The sequence below is a fragment of the Carcharodon carcharias genome, chromosome 12 (assembly GCF_017639515.1).
Source record: "Carcharodon carcharias isolate sCarCar2 chromosome 12, sCarCar2.pri, whole genome shotgun sequence".
Lineage (NCBI taxonomy): Eukaryota > Metazoa > Chordata > Chondrichthyes > Lamniformes > Lamnidae > Carcharodon > Carcharodon carcharias.
The window spans coordinates 40,570,391-40,587,588 of NC_054478.1; the positions used below are offsets into that span (position 1 = coordinate 40,570,391).

At 37.5% G+C, this 17,198-nt stretch overlaps 1 protein-coding gene across 14 annotated transcripts in view; it reads left to right on the forward strand.

Moving 5' to 3' along the window:
- Positions 1 to 17,198, forward strand: part of gtdc1 (glycosyltransferase-like domain containing 1) — a 426,961-nt gene that overhangs the window by 281,181 nt on the left and 128,582 nt on the right. For all 14 annotated transcript variants that reach the window (XR_005944629.1, XR_005944631.1, XR_005944632.1 and 11 more), the window contains 3 exons: positions 6,705 to 7,085; positions 11,599 to 11,708; positions 12,343 to 12,487. Coding sequence is in view for 10 of the 14 variants with exons in the window: in XM_041201712.1 (XP_041057646.1) it covers positions 6,705 to 7,085; positions 11,599 to 11,708; positions 12,343 to 12,487 (636 nt within the window). In the remaining 4 variants the exon portion in view is untranslated. The remainder of the gene's footprint in view (positions 1 to 6,704; positions 7,086 to 11,598; positions 11,709 to 12,342; positions 12,488 to 17,198) is intronic.

Genomic DNA, 17,198 nt, shown 5'->3' on the forward strand with positions numbered 1-17,198 from the left:
GGATGTAAGGGGTTTTGGGATGCCTTGAGTTTGTGCAAGACTTTATGTAATTATGCAATTTTTTTTCTTTCTCTAAGGTGAATTTTCTATTTCTATTTCCAAAATGTAATAATTAACATGTTTCTGTATTAAACTGTATCAGTCTTCCTATATGCCCATCCTTCAAACCTTTCTATCTCCTCCTAGAGCCCTTCATAATCTTCACCACAATTTGCCATACCCCAAACCTGGTGTCATCAGCAAAATTTCAATATTGTGCCCCCAATTCCTACATCCAAATTATTTATGTACTTGAGAAGCAGGGTCAGACTGTTGTTCTTAATGTCCATTTATTCTCCTATAGGCTTATGCACTATCATGATCTCTGTCATTCATTAATGATGACTGTTTCCAGATGGAGCATTGTTACACTTTTTTGAAGTGCCCTTCTCGCTTTCAGCATTTTCACAGCTTTTCCTATGACCAGACTCAATGTCCTTGATCTAGATAGAAGCTGTACTTTGACGAACCCACCCTTAGAGACTGTTACATGATCTGGGACCAACAGTGCTCACTCCAGTAGCAGTAATCTGCATTTTGGAGTTTATGTAGACTGGTATTACGGTTAATTAATGAACATTTTTATTTACAGGTTACAAAATAGATGGATCAGAAATGGGATTAGGCAATACTATAACAGTAAAATAATCAATCATAAATGTCCCTCGAAATGTCCACAAGGCATTAACTACCCTTCTGAATGTTCTGACAAAGAAGTGAAGATAAAGAGTCATTTTGCTGCACGAAATCTCCAGATATATTACAGCAAGCTAAACTTCCTTTTCTGTCTCTCTCCAACAAAATCCTTTGTTGCTGACCACTTCCTTTGCTGTCAAAATTCAGAGATGACTCTCAAACTGGAAAATCTTTCCATTTTTAAACCCGTTTCTTTTGATCTTGCAACATCTTTTTCCAATTTAATTAACTTCCTTAAAACCTATTTCTTCTACCACAACTTTGTTCACCTCAGCTAAGAATGGCGCAAGCAAGCACAATTGTGTGTTTGTGTAATCTACTCTGCTTCCTATTGTTGAAACGTTAAAGACCTATGCAATCAATTTTCATCTACCTCTTGCCTCAGCATGATGCTTACATCTCTCCACTTGCTGCCGAATCAAGAACTTTTTTTTTCCTTAGTTAATGCTTAAAAATATTAAAATTAATTTGCTATTTAAAAGTCTGTTGTAGGCTAACAGCTCTTGGTGTGAAGACTCCTTAAATGTTCCTTAACTTCTAATCTTAACTAACTACCAGTCAACATAAAAATCATTCTAGTTCGGATGAAGACTCATATGGACTCGAAGCATTAACTGTATTCCTCTCCGCAGATGCTGTCAGACCTGCTGAGTTTTTCCAGCTATTTTTGTTTTTGATCCTATTTTATTGATTTGTTTCCTGATTTTAAAATGTATATTGGTCTTTTTCAGTGTAACTTTATCTCCCTATGGTTGTTCATTTTAAGATCTAGTGCTATTATTTTCAGCTTCCTTTGGACACCTTCCAACATTATGTTTTGGTAAGTATTAGATTTGCCAAGAGTGGTAATGTTCCATTTACATATCGTAGCATTTTATTTGTTTGTCCATTTTGGTTTTCTTAAACTTCTTTTCCAAATCTTTGATGATATTTGTGGAGACTGTTTATACATCATAGTATTTTATTTGTTTTTTTTCATTTGGTGTCATACAATGTGACATTATTTTAAGTTTTGGATAACCAGCATGCAAGTCTTTTTTTCTACATTTTATTTATTAATGCATTTTTAGTTGTATAATACTATGTGTTCCCTTTTGTATTCAGTATGTATTTCTCTTATGGGCGTTTGCCAGATCTCTCTAGGTCTCTTGGATTGTCATCCTCCTCTTCCTACTTTACTACATAACTTGGTGTCATCTGCAAACTTAGACATTCTAAATACAATACCTTTGAGGTTGTTAACAAATGTTCAAGACTAATCCCTCAGGGATGTTATGGGTCACAGCTGCCCTATTATCTAACCAATTGATAATCCAATTTCCAACTTAATTTTGGATCCCACGAGCTTTCACTTGAGCCATAGGTCTCCTGTGAGGGTTTTTTTTTATTTTGTATATTAGCTGGCATAACCGGGTACAGCTGGAGGCAACTGTAACAAAAACAGATGTCTCCCAGATTTGACCCTGATGATTGCTGGGAGCATAGAAAGACTCGGAATAACTCTTACCAGGTACTAAAGAGACAAGTTAGAGATTTTCTGTGGTCTGATGCAAGCCCCAACAATCCTGCTTCAACTAACGCTACTTAACTGTACATTAGAACGTCTGCACACAAGGGAGAGTTCCAGGCAATCTCATTCTGTGGAGGACAGTTCTCCTGGCAGGAGAAGCAGTGAGTGAAGCTTTGCCACTGGCATTCTTTGAATTCTTCTGAATTGATACAAATGCCGAGATGCAGCTGTGGTAACTGTTGTGTTCTTAAATATGGAATTCAATTCTTTTTCTGAAAGTATTTTGTTTAACTCTTTGCAAAAAATTTGAGTATTACCTACAAAGTTACTTCAGTGCATTGAACATTTTTGCTTTCCTGAATTTGTTCTTTATAAAGTACACTTTACATAACACTATACTGACATTTTTACTATAAGTATAAACAGAGAAAAACACTTTCCACTGCTGTGATAATTTTTGAAGTTGTTTGCCTCATGATGAAAACTATTTTATAAATTCAATAAATTTGATTCAACCAAAATTTAGGATTGAATCAAGAAATGTTAATGTACATAAATATATTGGCAGTGGGGTAAAGAAGACTTGTCACCAGCCACAAAAAATCAGAGCAGAAAGTGAACAGAGAATTGAACAACAAAGGAACTGAGGCGCAGTATGGATAAATACACTAGCATTATTTGGCATTACACTGAGTTAAACTTTGTTTTTCACCTTACTAAAGCTGTAAAGCATCTTGTTCTGGCTATTTGGTAATTAATAGCTCGTAGCCATGGTTTAGATTTGAGAGGCCAGGTTGCTTAAATCAACAAAATTGCAGGATTGTAATATCACCGTGTCCTACTGTGCTCCAGACAAACAAAAATCTGCAATAATGCAATTAGAGAAACAATAGCTATTGATACAGCATGTAACTTACTGAAGACATACATTTCCACAAGAGCAGGATACTTAACAGTAATGTATTAGTTTCTGCAAAAGAAGTATTTCTATAGCTTTTAAATCAGTGCTTTCCAAACTTCTTTTCTGCTGTGACTCCTTTTTCTGCTTCACACTTGGTGTGACCCCCAGAGTGAAAATTTGCAGAGGGCAGGGGAGTGAAGGGAAAGTTGTTGAGCAGGATGGGGGTTCCAACAGCAGGGATACAGGCACTAAAAATAACTAAGACACCTAACATTTTGCAGGTTCTGTCAGTGTCAGCAATCGGATCTCAGCGCACATTAGATTAGACCACAGGCAAAAAAAATCACGCACATTTAAAGGGGCCTCGCACCTGATCCCAGGGTGTCAAATCTGACTCTCCGCCCCACAGCCACAATTGTTGCCTTGGAACTCGTGGCCCTAATTGTTCGACTTGTGACCCCACTGGGGGTTGCGGCCCATGGTTTAGGAACCCCTGTTTTAAAGGTTCCTTGAGGGCTGAAAGCAATGTTCTGATGTTGAGGCCAAATATTTGCAAATTAAAATCAATGGCTCTTGGATAAACTAATCATATATCAATTTTTTTTAATACTTTCAATACATTGACCTTCTAATCGCCATGCACTTTTTAAAAAAATCTAGGAGGGAATCATTTGTAATTTATTCAAGGGCAAAGAACATTTTAAAATTTTGGCTACAAACCTTAAATTCCATCATATACACAGCAATCCAACTTAGAATATTTGAACTGTTAGAAAATCACAGCAGAATTACATCACTGTCACTATTTTGATCGCTTGATTCTGCCCCTGTTTATGTGCAGCAAATGATGAGTTGCAATGTGGAAATTTTGACAATACTCTTAACATTCCTCCATGGATAAAAATTGCACTCTTCCTGTTGAGTAGCGCAAATATGTAGTGCTGATGAATGGCATTACATCAGTCATTCAGACAGTGTTCTTGAAAAATTTTTAAGAAGACAATATTGCTGCATCCATATGGCAACTCGATAACAGATCCATTTCTGAATACGAGAAGATTACTGCGATGTGTATTGAGAATTTCCATGTGATTAGCAGATTACATTTGCGAGCACATAGAAAATATGTATTTTGTTACCTGTTGATTATACATCATTAATGTTAGTTAATACATTTTTTGCATGTTGTAAATTCTATATAAACTGGAAAATCTTGAAAATTGGTCCTTAAGTCATCTGCACCTTTAACAATCAAGAAAGCTACCTTGGGAGAGACGAAGAGTGGTTTCTCTACATTTTGACCTCATGAAGAAGCAAGGAAAAGGGAAGCCTATGGAGAGCTGTAGTTATCATTCATAGCCTAGGACATTTAACTGTTAGCATTTGCTTAATGTCTTTTTGATAGTTTATATATTTTTATTTTTTTTAAATATTTATTAATAACGTGTGCTTACAATATGAAGTGGAGTGGTATTGGCATAGTAGAGTTCCTGAGTCTATTAATTCCTTCAAAGGCACTCAATTCAAGCAGTAGTTTTCTCTTCTGTTGGTGGAACTGCTGTTCATATTGAGGAGAAAGGACTTTGCAGTCTGGCATCGGCCCTTTTACCTTGGATAAAAATAAGGTTTGTTAATAGAGGATGGAAAGAATTGGCAGTGGTGACTAAAGCTCCATGGCCATCACCTCTGGCAGTTTAGTCCCAACCACCGCTCAAATTGCTTTCATGGTATTTTGCATTTATGTCGGCTTTGTCTAATTCAAATAGCTTATCAGTATACATGTGCTTGCATTCTTTCCCCATTCTTGTGCTTTTTAAAAAAAATGTCAAAAGCAATAAATAAGTCAGTACTTGGAACAGTACTTGGAGAGTTAAAAGTAACCTATAAATGCCTGTAAAGTTTGACATCATCAGTACTGAAAGGAATGCCACATTTAGAGATTCAGATAAACAAACACCACCAAAAAAAGTGTTTTATTTATTCAGACTGGTTTACATTTACACTGTTTATCGTGACAAATGGGAGCTAACATCTACATCCACCTTCTGTCCCATCGGTTTATCTACCATTTGGTACTATAAACAAGGAAAGTGTGAAGGACCTGAATAAACTCAGCTGGGCCCATATTTTATCCAAGGATGTTTTAACTACATCAGGTTATATTAATTATTTTCTTACAAGTAAAGGAAAATAATTATTGCGGAAAAAAATGTAGTGGCTTTTAAAGTTGCCCATGCAATACAGAATGATCTGTAATTTCCAGAAGTCATTGTTATTAATAGATACGCCATGTTTTATAACAACCATTTTAAGATTTTACCAGTGTTTGTTCCAAATGGAAAGTGTGTAACCTTTTAATTTCCCTCCTCCTTCACACACGCATGCATTCATACTCATCTAATGCAGTTCTGAAAATCTGGAAGATTGTGAATGGCCCTTTAAAGTACTCATTGCAAATAAAGACGCACCACATTTTTAATGGGTCTGGTAGCAGCTATGACACAGTACAGACTTTTCCATAAGAACCTTTTCCAGAATATAAAAATGTTGGGTCTAATCCTAAAAGTGAGTATGTGGTTAAGAGTTTAACCAAACATTTCCTCAAAGTGTGTTTGTTTTAATGTCAAAAAGAATGATATGACAAACTAAACTGTTTTGCATCTCAAATAATAGAGTTTGTGCTTTAAATAACAATCCACCCCTTTAATACGGTCAAAAAAACATAAGCAGACTTTTCCACATAATCAGTTCAGTAGAAATGCCAGTTCATTAAATTATTTTATGCAGTTCCCCCTTATCCTACAGAATTTCATCTGCTGGATGCAAGCCTAACTGTAATCTTTAACAGAGCGCTTTAAATACGCACCTCCTACATCTCCAAAGACAAAGATGCTGAAATGAAAAGATTAACATGACAGAGTTGCTCTTATTAACAATGCTCCTAACAACAACTGTTAACGGTTTTGACAATGGTAAAGCAATTCAGCATCCTGCCCCAGACTAACATAAGTTGAGAATTTCTCACTGTTATCAGAAGATAATACTTGGTGTAACTTGACAATGGTATAATTCTGGTGTGCATTTATGTATACTGAGAATATCAATCTAGGGAAAAAAATGCTCAGCAAATGCTAAACTTGTCTTTTTTATTATAGACTCATCATGGCGGAATATTTAAGTGCAGTTTTGAAATGACAATAATAGTTTTAGCGCACAGGTTTTGATGCAGTATCAAAATAACATTTGCGAGGACATATGTGATTATTTTCGTATTTTTCCCCAGATTATGGTCAACTGAGGTCAATTACATTGTGCTTCTAATGAGTCTGCTTAGGACACTAAAAAATATTTCCTAGAAATTATTTCAAATGGAATGAACTATTTATCAGTGTTTAAGTGATTTTAGTGACCATTTCTTTGTTTTATACACTAGATTAATTTCCATTTGCACTTCTTTACACTGTTTCTTGTGATATCGTTTTTTTATGATTCTTCCCCCTGACCCCCTCTCCCCTCCTTCATGTAACAGTTGTGTCACAGCCTGACCTCTTGTTTCAGATTTCTGCCAGTACATAAACTTGGCCACAATCTGCAGATGACTGATATTCAAGAAGTTGAAGATGGTAAAGCTTTAGAGAGTCTGATTGCTTTGCAAAACTGTAAAGCAGATGATGGATTGATGAGAAACAGTTTTTCATGTCTGGAACCTGGTTCTGCTGAAAAACAGGATGCCAGAAATCAGGAAGGACTATCAAACCTATCAGAAACACTCGAAGAACTGAACTGCTTCAAGAGAACTGAAGGTACAAATGCTTATCATGGAGAAGATAAGGAACATATGGCCTTTAACCCCTGCAGCATGTTGGGTGGGAACTTGGAGGAAAATTGCAGTGCTGCCTCCGAGCATATGCCTTTGCATATTGTCTGGCCCCACAGGTGGTAAGTAGTGTACATCTGAGGTAATCTATAAATTTAGTTCATCTCTGCCTTTCAGAAGCATATTCCAGATGTTATCGCTGACAAAGCCGGATCTTGTAAGCTCTTCTAAACAGAGCAGAATCTACTGCTCAGATAATCACCACGTGTATATACTCAAAGTTCATCTTTCAATGCTGTTGGAGGGAAATAAATTGGGATTAATGGGTGGAAGGGGGAGGGCGGTGGGGAGAAACCCAGCCTGATAATCTTCCAGTGGTTAACATGAACGTTTTGTTCTAGTTATCTTTTAGCCTGTTTAATCTGCATGTGGCCTGATTAGAATCCACTTCATCCTAGATTATGAGCGGTTTGGAAGAGACACTTTGGCAGGGGGAGGGTGGGATCAGTAGGTCAGATGTTCATTGAGCAACTGTTACAGGTGAAGCAACAGTACGCACACCGGTAAAGTAAATCTTCTTTACACAGATTTGACTTCCAGTACATTAAAACTAGAGAAGCTTTCATAGCTGATCTGCAGCAGCTGGTATCTAAAAGGATTTTCATCTTTGACTCTAGGGCTTTAGGAAACAAAATGTGACATTTCTGGCGATATAGCATAAAGCCTTAGCAGGAGAAGAATTGATCTAGAATTAGTTTACAAATCATGCTGTAATGTAATTTGTTTAAAAGTCGGTATTTTGATATTTTTCCTTTTTTAATGGTACTAAGCTGTGAAATATAACAACTGTACCTACAATCTTGAGTCATGATAAATGTATTAGCCCACACTTTGTATTTATGCCACAAAATTTTTAAGCACTACAACTAGAGAGCACAGGCAAATAACAGTCCGAGAAATAACATTAATATGTTCTTAAATAGTTGTGGAGATGGAGAAGTTACTAAGAGAATAGGTTATGTTTAAGACATCCTTTGAAATCATGGGGGTGCAGTAAATTTTAATAGTGCTTCAGGAAATGCAGTATAAATACAGACAAGTGAACTTAATTTGATATGATTTATTTATTTTGTGGTCTTATCCAATGATCTAATCAGAAGTAGAGGTATTTTATGTGGAAAGAGATTAACATATGAAAAAAAGTCTATCAACATTCAATATTGTGATAATAAAAAGGTGTAATTTTCCCTTTTTTTTGATAAAAGCCAGCAAAGTTAATATACTTTACCTTTGAGAATTTTTAGAAAGGAAACAAGCAGAGAGCAGGAAAAAAATGACAAAAACATCAACCCAAGCTGTTTGTTGCCATTACCTAAGTGAGCTATGTCAGCTTTCTTGGCCCACATCTGATAGATATTTGTTGTATAGAGAGCAAAAAAATATCAAACTCTAATACTATTGTGTGCACATAACCATCTGTCACCAGTAGCCTGGAGATGAGAGGAAGATTACGAGGAATAAACATTGAGCTGCAGAGCATTGGTAAAGCCTTCAGGCAAAAACTCTTGTGGGGACATCAAAGACATTCTAATTCCAAGGCAGTCAAGGATTACAGTTTGTAACCTATGCTGACAACAGATAAATGGCAGGCAATATTGTGCTTGAGCTGTTGGGTCTTGCATGGAGTATTGATGATGATGTTATCTTGCGGGATGGACTCTGTTGGGATAATTTCATGATAAAACACTTCAAATGCCACCCGGTTCTGTGCACTTGCTGGCTGGTTACTTTAATGTCAGGTTTGTTAATTAAGGAATACAAGAGACCAAAAAAAAGGGAGGGGGAAAGAATTGTTAGATTTAATCAGAAAGTTGTTATTGAAGAGAGGGGGAAATATAATTAAAAAGGATAAGAAGATAAATGAAAAAGAAAATATGTTGCAATATTCAAAAATTGACCTGTGAAAATTGCATTGATATCTTTTGGTATTTACTTCCATATTTTTTTTATTTTCTCCTTCATTCTTCACCTTCCCTCCCCACCCTCCCCCCCACCTCATTACCACTACACCCCTACCCTTTCGACTCGAGGCTTGAGAGACATACATTCAAAAAGTGAGGAAAGGCAATGCTGCTGATGTTACTATTTCCATGGCAACAGATTTATTTATTAGGACCTGAGATGACATGTGTTAATGTACCACATACCTGCTGATCGGCAAACTCTTCTATTTCAGCTTCAGTTGACAATTAAGTCCTGGACAGATACAGCCAGGGGTTAATGTTACTCATTAGGAGAACTAGGTCATTACTGGGAAATCAAGGCACTTAAGACAGCATGGGGGAAAAATACTAAATTCAGCATCTTGGTGAATGCAGCTCATACATTAATTAACCTCGCTTTCCTTGGTGAAAAATTCTGTTATCATACATGTGCACTACCGTACACCAATTAATTGCAAAAGCTAGTTTACCATCATCCCTTCAGTTGTCTTTTCTTCCTGCGCGGGAGTTCCATTATTTCCTGCAAAATTCTAATGTCTATATGATGAGTAAAAAGGGTATTAAAATTAAGAAGGGAATCATCATGGAAATCAGCTTTACCACAAGGGAATGGACAAATAAGAGCCTCTCAAATTAAAATAAATAAGCTCTGTTAATACCACACCTTAGGAGCCTAATATGAACCCCTCAGAAATGGTGTAGTTGGAGGTGCTGCTTTAGATTATTATTAAAACGTAACATAGACATTTGACCTTCAGCAAAAAGCTATTGTAGTCTAAATCCACAGTCCTTGTAAATGGTGATGTTCCTGCTCCACACAAAAGAATTAGTTTTTATTTATAAAGCAGATTAGACATTGAATTTGGACTTTAACCTTCCAAACTATATGATTGCATTTTTCTCTCAAGCGTGTTTACATGCACACTCACACGCATACATACACTATATGTATAAAATATATAATGCATATACACACTGTATATTTTATATATATATAAATATAATTATAAAAAGGACCATACACATGAAAGCAAAGTGTGAATTTAACCTGTGTTTGGAAAACCCTATTATCAGATATGTTTTTATGACAGTTAGCATTCACTGTTTCGATATGTTAAGGATTTAGGATGTTTGAAAAGATTTTTATAATCGACAGTGGATGTGGGGGCCAGGCAGATGGCACTCTGAGGGTTACTATGAACTTCATATGTCTTGGACAAGTGCTAAAATAAAAAGAGTTAATATGTTCTGATTGCAGGATTGATTAATGTTGTGATAGAGAGCTGTGCAATAAAACTGTGAATCCATCTTTCACTAATTAGCACTTGAATAAAAATTTCACCAAGGGTAAAAATTCTATTGAAACCCATTATTTGTAATTAAAAATGGGCACTGTTTTAATTGAGTCTTTCTTTCTTAAAAAGAAAATTGACAAGAACAAAGGTCAGTGTAATGTTGCTATGTTATTATTTGGCCTATTGTATTTTATGTATGCCACAAACTCTTAAGTTGGAAAGATTTCCCTGCACTCAATTCTTCCAATTGAAAGTAGTAAACTTTTTGAACCAATGTTTATTCAAAATGAGTTGTTGGAGCCAGAATGTGCTGATGTTAAAATATTCATAACTGGTATCAGTCAACATGAACCATTTTGGTCACTAAAAACAGACATTCTTGTTCAGTTGTTAAGTAGGCCTGGACTATTGAAAGGTTATTTTATATTCACAGTTTGATATAACATTTCTGAATTACCTTCCATGTTAATTTTAGTACTACATTTGATTGAACTCTTACTGTGCTGTAGAGAAACGTGCACACCGTAATCTGATGAATTCTTTGAAGAGGCGTTTTAAGGTGGGGTTAAACTTTTGAGCATTGACGATGACAATTGGGTTTGGTGTAAAGTGGGCTACTGAGATGCTATTGGCCCATTTGGCATTGACTAATTTCACCCATTGGATTTCATTACTACTTTTAATATTTGAAGAAAGAAGTTATACAAAATGATGATTAATTTTAAAATCCATTTTTTTCTATGATTTACTTATGGGGCGTGGGGGGAATCAACGGAGGGGAGAGAATTATTTTTTTAAACAGATAGTCCTGATGATTTCATCAGGGAACCAAGCTGGAGGAGTTACTAAGCTTCGCAGTGTGAGGGAGCTAAATTAACATCAGCAAAAATGCAGTCATTAGTGCAGGGTGCTCCAACAATCTTGTCATTTCAACTGTGTGCACTAAGTTCTCTCCCTCACAGTGTCAAACTCATAACTTTTTTCAGCCAATCATCCCAATGTGGTGTGAGTACCTAATATTAAAACAAGTGTGTAAATATATCTATAACATATTGTGTGTATATATATATATATATATACGTATATATAAAATCAGCACAAATGCATACAAAACATTAAGTATAATTCTTGTTAACTGAGTCTAGTGACTGTCCTTTTAAAAGGTGAAAAATAGAAATCATAGTTTTCTGTCTAGTGTACCAAAGAAGGGACTTGAACCTGAATGGGCAGCTTTAACTCTATGGCTCAAATTATTGTTTGTCATGACTTACTAAGCATGCACCACCGATTTAACTTGTAAAACCCACTCATGAGTCTAAACTTTGTTTTGTCTCAAGGGAGCATGACAAGAACCCTGAGGTCTTCTTCAAGACATTACTGAAGCTGAAGGAAAAAGGACTAACTTTTAAAGTGTCTGTACTTGGCGAAACCTTTATGGATGTGCCAGGTATTGCTTCTGTCGGGAATAAAAGTTTTCCTTCCATATCTCCACCTCCCTCCACCAAAAAAACCTAGCACCTTCAGTGTTATAAAAGCCTCTGTCAGTCTCAGAACCCTCTTTGTTGTTGTTGAGCATTTTTTTCCACTTCTAAATGCCTGGAGTGAGCATCATTCATGGATCATTACTTTCCAAAGAAATCTAAGCATGGAATGCCATTTAATTTTTCCGAATGCAGTCCGTCATTAGGAAACTTAGCTGTCACAGTGATGCCATTTTTGGTGTGATGTTTTTGTTGCCTCATTTCTTTTAATTTTATCTCCATTAGCTTAATTCTTTTTTAATATTTTCATTTAACGAACTTTACAGTCCATTTTGTTTCACTGTCTGCTAAGCGAGTTTTATGAAGCAGACAGTTGGCTTTTCATAGGGGGAGGATGTTGAGGCGGGCCTTGCTTCTGTCAGCTTTTGCACCTCAGCATTTGGTTCTGCTTCCTTGCCTTGATTATACAAGCAAACAACTCGAAGAAATTCTATAAAATAAGCAGAAGCTAATTAACCTGAACTTCAGACGAGGCAAAGCTGACATACGAGTTAATTTTGCACCATATTGAATTGTTGAATATTTTTTTTCTCATTAAAGACATCTTTGCTGAGGCCAGAAGGGAATTGGGTTCCTCTATTATGCACTGGGGCTACCAAAGCAGTAAAGACGACTACCTCAAAGTTCTGTGCATGGCAGACATTGTCATCTCAACAGCAAAACACGAATTCTTTGGAGTGGCAATGTGAGTGTTCTTTATTAGTTAATGCTAATTACTGTCAACTGAAATGCAGATCTCCCGAAACATTTGAGACAGAAATGATTTCCTTAGAAATCAATTTGCCTGCTTCCCTGTTTCTTTGGAATTAAAAGACTGTCACGCTATTTCCTTTTGTAAATGTAAAAAAAAGAAGTCATGAAGCATGAAAATATATGAAAAAGAATTTTTAGTCTGTAATTTTATATATAGTGTTTTTTGTAACATTTATGGCTTGTGGTGTATCTCTTCTGTAGATCACTTTTTACATGTCATTGGTAATGTAACATAAAATATGGGTTACAATAACTCACTGTGAGGATCATTTTAATCTGATCTGCTTAGTGTAACAACATTAGCATTTTCACTTAATTAAAATATCCTTAATACAGCAATGTTTTAATCATGTGGCTTTTATTTACCCTCCTTTTTTGTCATTAATAATTAACATTTTCTTTTATTTAAGAAAAGGAAAAAAATAATTATAAGATCACATTCCCCTGATTTCAAAGATTTCAAGAAAGGTGCTATCAATAATTAGCGTTTTTCTGTTCCAACTCAAGTTGGGTCTCGTAATCTGCATTTCAGTTAAAAAAAATAACATTCCACGTATCAGAACCATTAGTACTGGACATGTGACTGACTGCCATTGCCTGCAGTAAAATAATTCAGTGAAGAAAAATTATCAGCTAATTAAATATAGGATCAGAATCTCAATAACTATTTGCAAATAAATTACAGGAATTCAAGGGGATAGATCTTCATATTAAGATTCATAGATTTAGCACTCTTGAAAATAAAGGTCATGTTATTGCCTTCTTGACATACGATCAATGTTAACCCATTCGGTAGAAAAATATCTCCCTATCTAGAGACATATACTAAGGCTGTGGCATCTGCCCAGGTAAAGGAATTCCAAATGTGTGACACTTAGCAGTGCTTTTCAATAGAGTCAAACAAATCTGTTCAACCTGTATTAACTTGGCAGTAGAGTTTAAGGTATAATAAAGTTATTTACTTTTTATACAGCAGTTGAGGGGTTGTCCCTAACGCTCCCATCATCCCTGTTACTATAAATACTACTGTTGTTGGCATGGTTGCCATTTGCAATTTCCATACATGCAGTCAGAGACAAAAGCATTAAAACAATGAAATGGTAGTGAATATTGCCTTGCAACCCATTACAGCCATTTTACCTGTATGAGGAATTCATCCAGTCTCTCCTTTTTGGTTTGTTTCATGCTGTATTTTTTGCCCACTTGCCACCTGCTTATTCAACTGCGCATACTTAGATTGAGCACAAGGTCCTAGCCAAAACCATAGGTCACATCAAAGGGCAAAACTGAATATTAATCACTCAGCTATGTGGCAAAATGAAATACTTAAACTCTAATTAGACACTTTGAAATAAAACATGAATATGTTTTAAACACATTACGTTGATAATGTGCATATTTTATAAATGTAACATGTGACTCAGGCGTAGTAATTTATTGTATTAAGCTATGGCTGATTTATTATCCCTGAAATCACTTTGTTGTCTATTGACAGAAACCACTTCTGTCAGCTATGTATCTTCTGCACAATGTTATTATTTTTTTCTTTCCAGATAGTTCTCTTATGAATTGTCATTTTGTGTTCATACTATGTATATATAGCAAATTATGAAAACATGCTTGTCGATGCAAGAGGAATTGGCTAATTAAACTTTAACCAGAGCCAACAAAATAATTAATAAGTAGAAAGTACCTTCAAGAGCTTTACATAGGATGAGTTAAATTCTAGTTGTTGACTTTGTCCCCTGATCCTATCATTGCCACCTCTGTTAACGGTTGCAAGGATAATTTCCAATCAACATCCCAAAAAAAGCTCTCAAGGCACTAGTCCTCAGTCAGTACTTTTCACCATGGGGTTTTAAATTTGAACCCTATAAGGGAAAGGAGATAGTGGTCTCTTAAATGGTGGTGATGGTGTCAGGTGATTTTGGGGTCCTGCGATCTTATTAAAACACATAACAGTCATGAATATGTGACAGATTGGTAAATATTTAGCAGTTTCAGTTGTAACAGATTCAGTGTATGAACACATTATGATACAGTATTGCATTGAGGTGTAGTGCTGTAATGTAGAAAGTCTACTCTCAAGTTTGCTATAATGCAAAGCCGAACACTGAGACAGATCTTGGAATCTTCAAACCACAAGTGTTGCACACCTGTGAAAGTGGATTTGTTGCTCCAGCTGTGAAACCTGCATGTGCAGCCCCTCTTCCAGCTGTGCCTTTGACCAATGCTGTCAATCTTTATCATTGTATCCGACCACCCATTGTCCAGTGCTCTTGCCCATGTGACATAGGCTTTAGAACTTAAGACTAGATTGTTCCCAGTTACATTATGCTTATTGAGAACCTGTATTATCTCAGTATCAAAATATCATAGTTTATCAACAGTGTCTGGAAACTCTACTCCAAAACACAAAACCAGCTTAGTAAAAGAGTTGACAAGTAATTAGAGCTTAGCTAGCACAGAAGAGCAAAGTCCACAGTCAAAAAGATATAATACAAACATGTTTTTTCTGAAAAAAATGTGATAGATTTGCAGTTGTCTGATTTCATTAAAAAAATATGCTTATAATTAAATAATCAAGAATCCACATTTATAGTCAAGTCTCATTAATGTGAATTTTGATGGACCTTAATATTTTATACTTGTTATCAGGGGTAAATGTCCTTCTGAAGTTGTTCAGTGGAAGTACATTGAATAGAACAAAACCTCTCGTCTAACAAGTATTTTTATGTTATTAGAACACTATATGTGTTAATGAGATTTGACTGCACTGTCCCTAAGCAGAGTCATATTTGAAACATTATTACAATGCATTTTGATATACCAGCTGATATAAGTAATGTGTTACAATTACAAGCGGTGCCTGATAGGAATGGGAACAGAAGCCGGGTTTTTCCATGCCCGCCAGCTTCGGGCATGTTCAGTGGCGTGAGTGGACAATATGGTGTGATTACTTTCACAACAGCGCGAATCCAGTTTGCGATCATCTGCTCAGCCCCGCTGATAGTGGGCTGCATTTTCCACTACTGAACATTGGGAACCTCATTGTAAGCATCTGCCTTTGATGTCTCTGCATTGCTTGAGTGAGCAGATAAACGAGAAGCCTGACTCCAGTCATATCAATGGCTGTGTCTGAACTGTCTCAGTTGCAGAGGAATGGTCACTTTATATCAGGTGCCCCTAAATAAGTGGCCGCTTATCTGCCCACTCAAGCAATGCAGAGGCATCAAAGGGCCACTAACTGTTCCGGAGCTTTTCACCCCTTGAGCACTGACTGCAAGGTAATGAGCATTTTAGTGGACTACAGAACAGTTGGACAACGGCGCATGTCGTACAAACGCCATGGAGCAGACATTGGTCACAGCCCCTTGAAATGTCAGCATCCCGGTTTGGACCAGCCTCCCCCATGGTTCAAGCTAACAGTGCTGCCTTGTTGCACAGGTTAGGAGAATGCCTGTGCTGAGCTGAGAGCACAATGTGTGGTGCAATGGGCAAAGCTACCACCATTCGGTCGTTTGGAGTGGAGCAGAGGTGGATGGGGTTTCAGGCAACCATTCAAGTGGTGATCAGCACATTCTGCGATGTGTTAAGGGACCTTCACACTTAACCAGGACACGTTCTTAATACACCCATGTTAACCCACATGTCTCTCTCTTTCATTCTGCAGGATCATGGAGCCTAGTGAACTAGCTATATGCCTCATGGCGTACAGCGAGCGAAGACGACGGAGGAGAGAGCAACTGAGGCATCTGGCTGCAGAAGGAGGAGCAGCACCCCCAGGAAGAAGGGGCGGCTAGGGTTCCAGCACATGCAGCTGAAGAGCCACAGCGAGCCGTCAATGGTCGGCGCTTAGTGACACCCAGCGTCTATAGATGCCGCCTTTCATTCCTGCAGGTGACCGAGTACCAGAGTCGCCGAAGACTGTGCATGTCTAGGGAACTGGTTGGTCATATCTGCCACCACCTGTAGAATTTGGTGCCATGGGGACATGGAGGGCATCCACTGCCAATGGCTATGAAAGTGACAGCGGTGCTCAATTTCTATGTCAGTGGCTCCTTTCAGGGCTCCATACCTGACCTCTGTGGGATATCAGAAGCCTCCACCCACAAATGCATCCGTGAGGTCACGGATGTCATCTTCGCAAGGGCACACAACTTTGTGCATTTCACCTGGGACCAGGAGAGCCAGGATGCAAGAGTGATTGGAGTTGCCCAGAGCTTGGATTTCGCACGGGTGCAGGGTGCCATCGACTGCACTCACGTGGTGCTCAGGTCTCCATCACAACAAGCAGCCAACAACATCAGCTGCAAAGGCTTCCATTTGCTGGATGTGCAGCAGGTATGTAACCGCCATGTCCAACCGCCAGAAACACATCTTGCAGATCTGTGCATGATTTCCAGGGAGTGTGCACGACTCCTACACTCTCAGTCGGTCACGGATCCCTGACGTATTCCAGGGTCCACAGAAGCTGCAGGGATGGCTCCTCAGGGACAAGGGCTACCCGCAGAGGACGTGGCTGATGACATCCGTGCGGCAGCCTCAGACTGCAGCAGAGTGAAGTTATAATAGGGTTCATACTGCAACTTGCAACTTGGTGGAGCAGACCATTGGGATGCTGAAGATGAGGTTCCAATGCC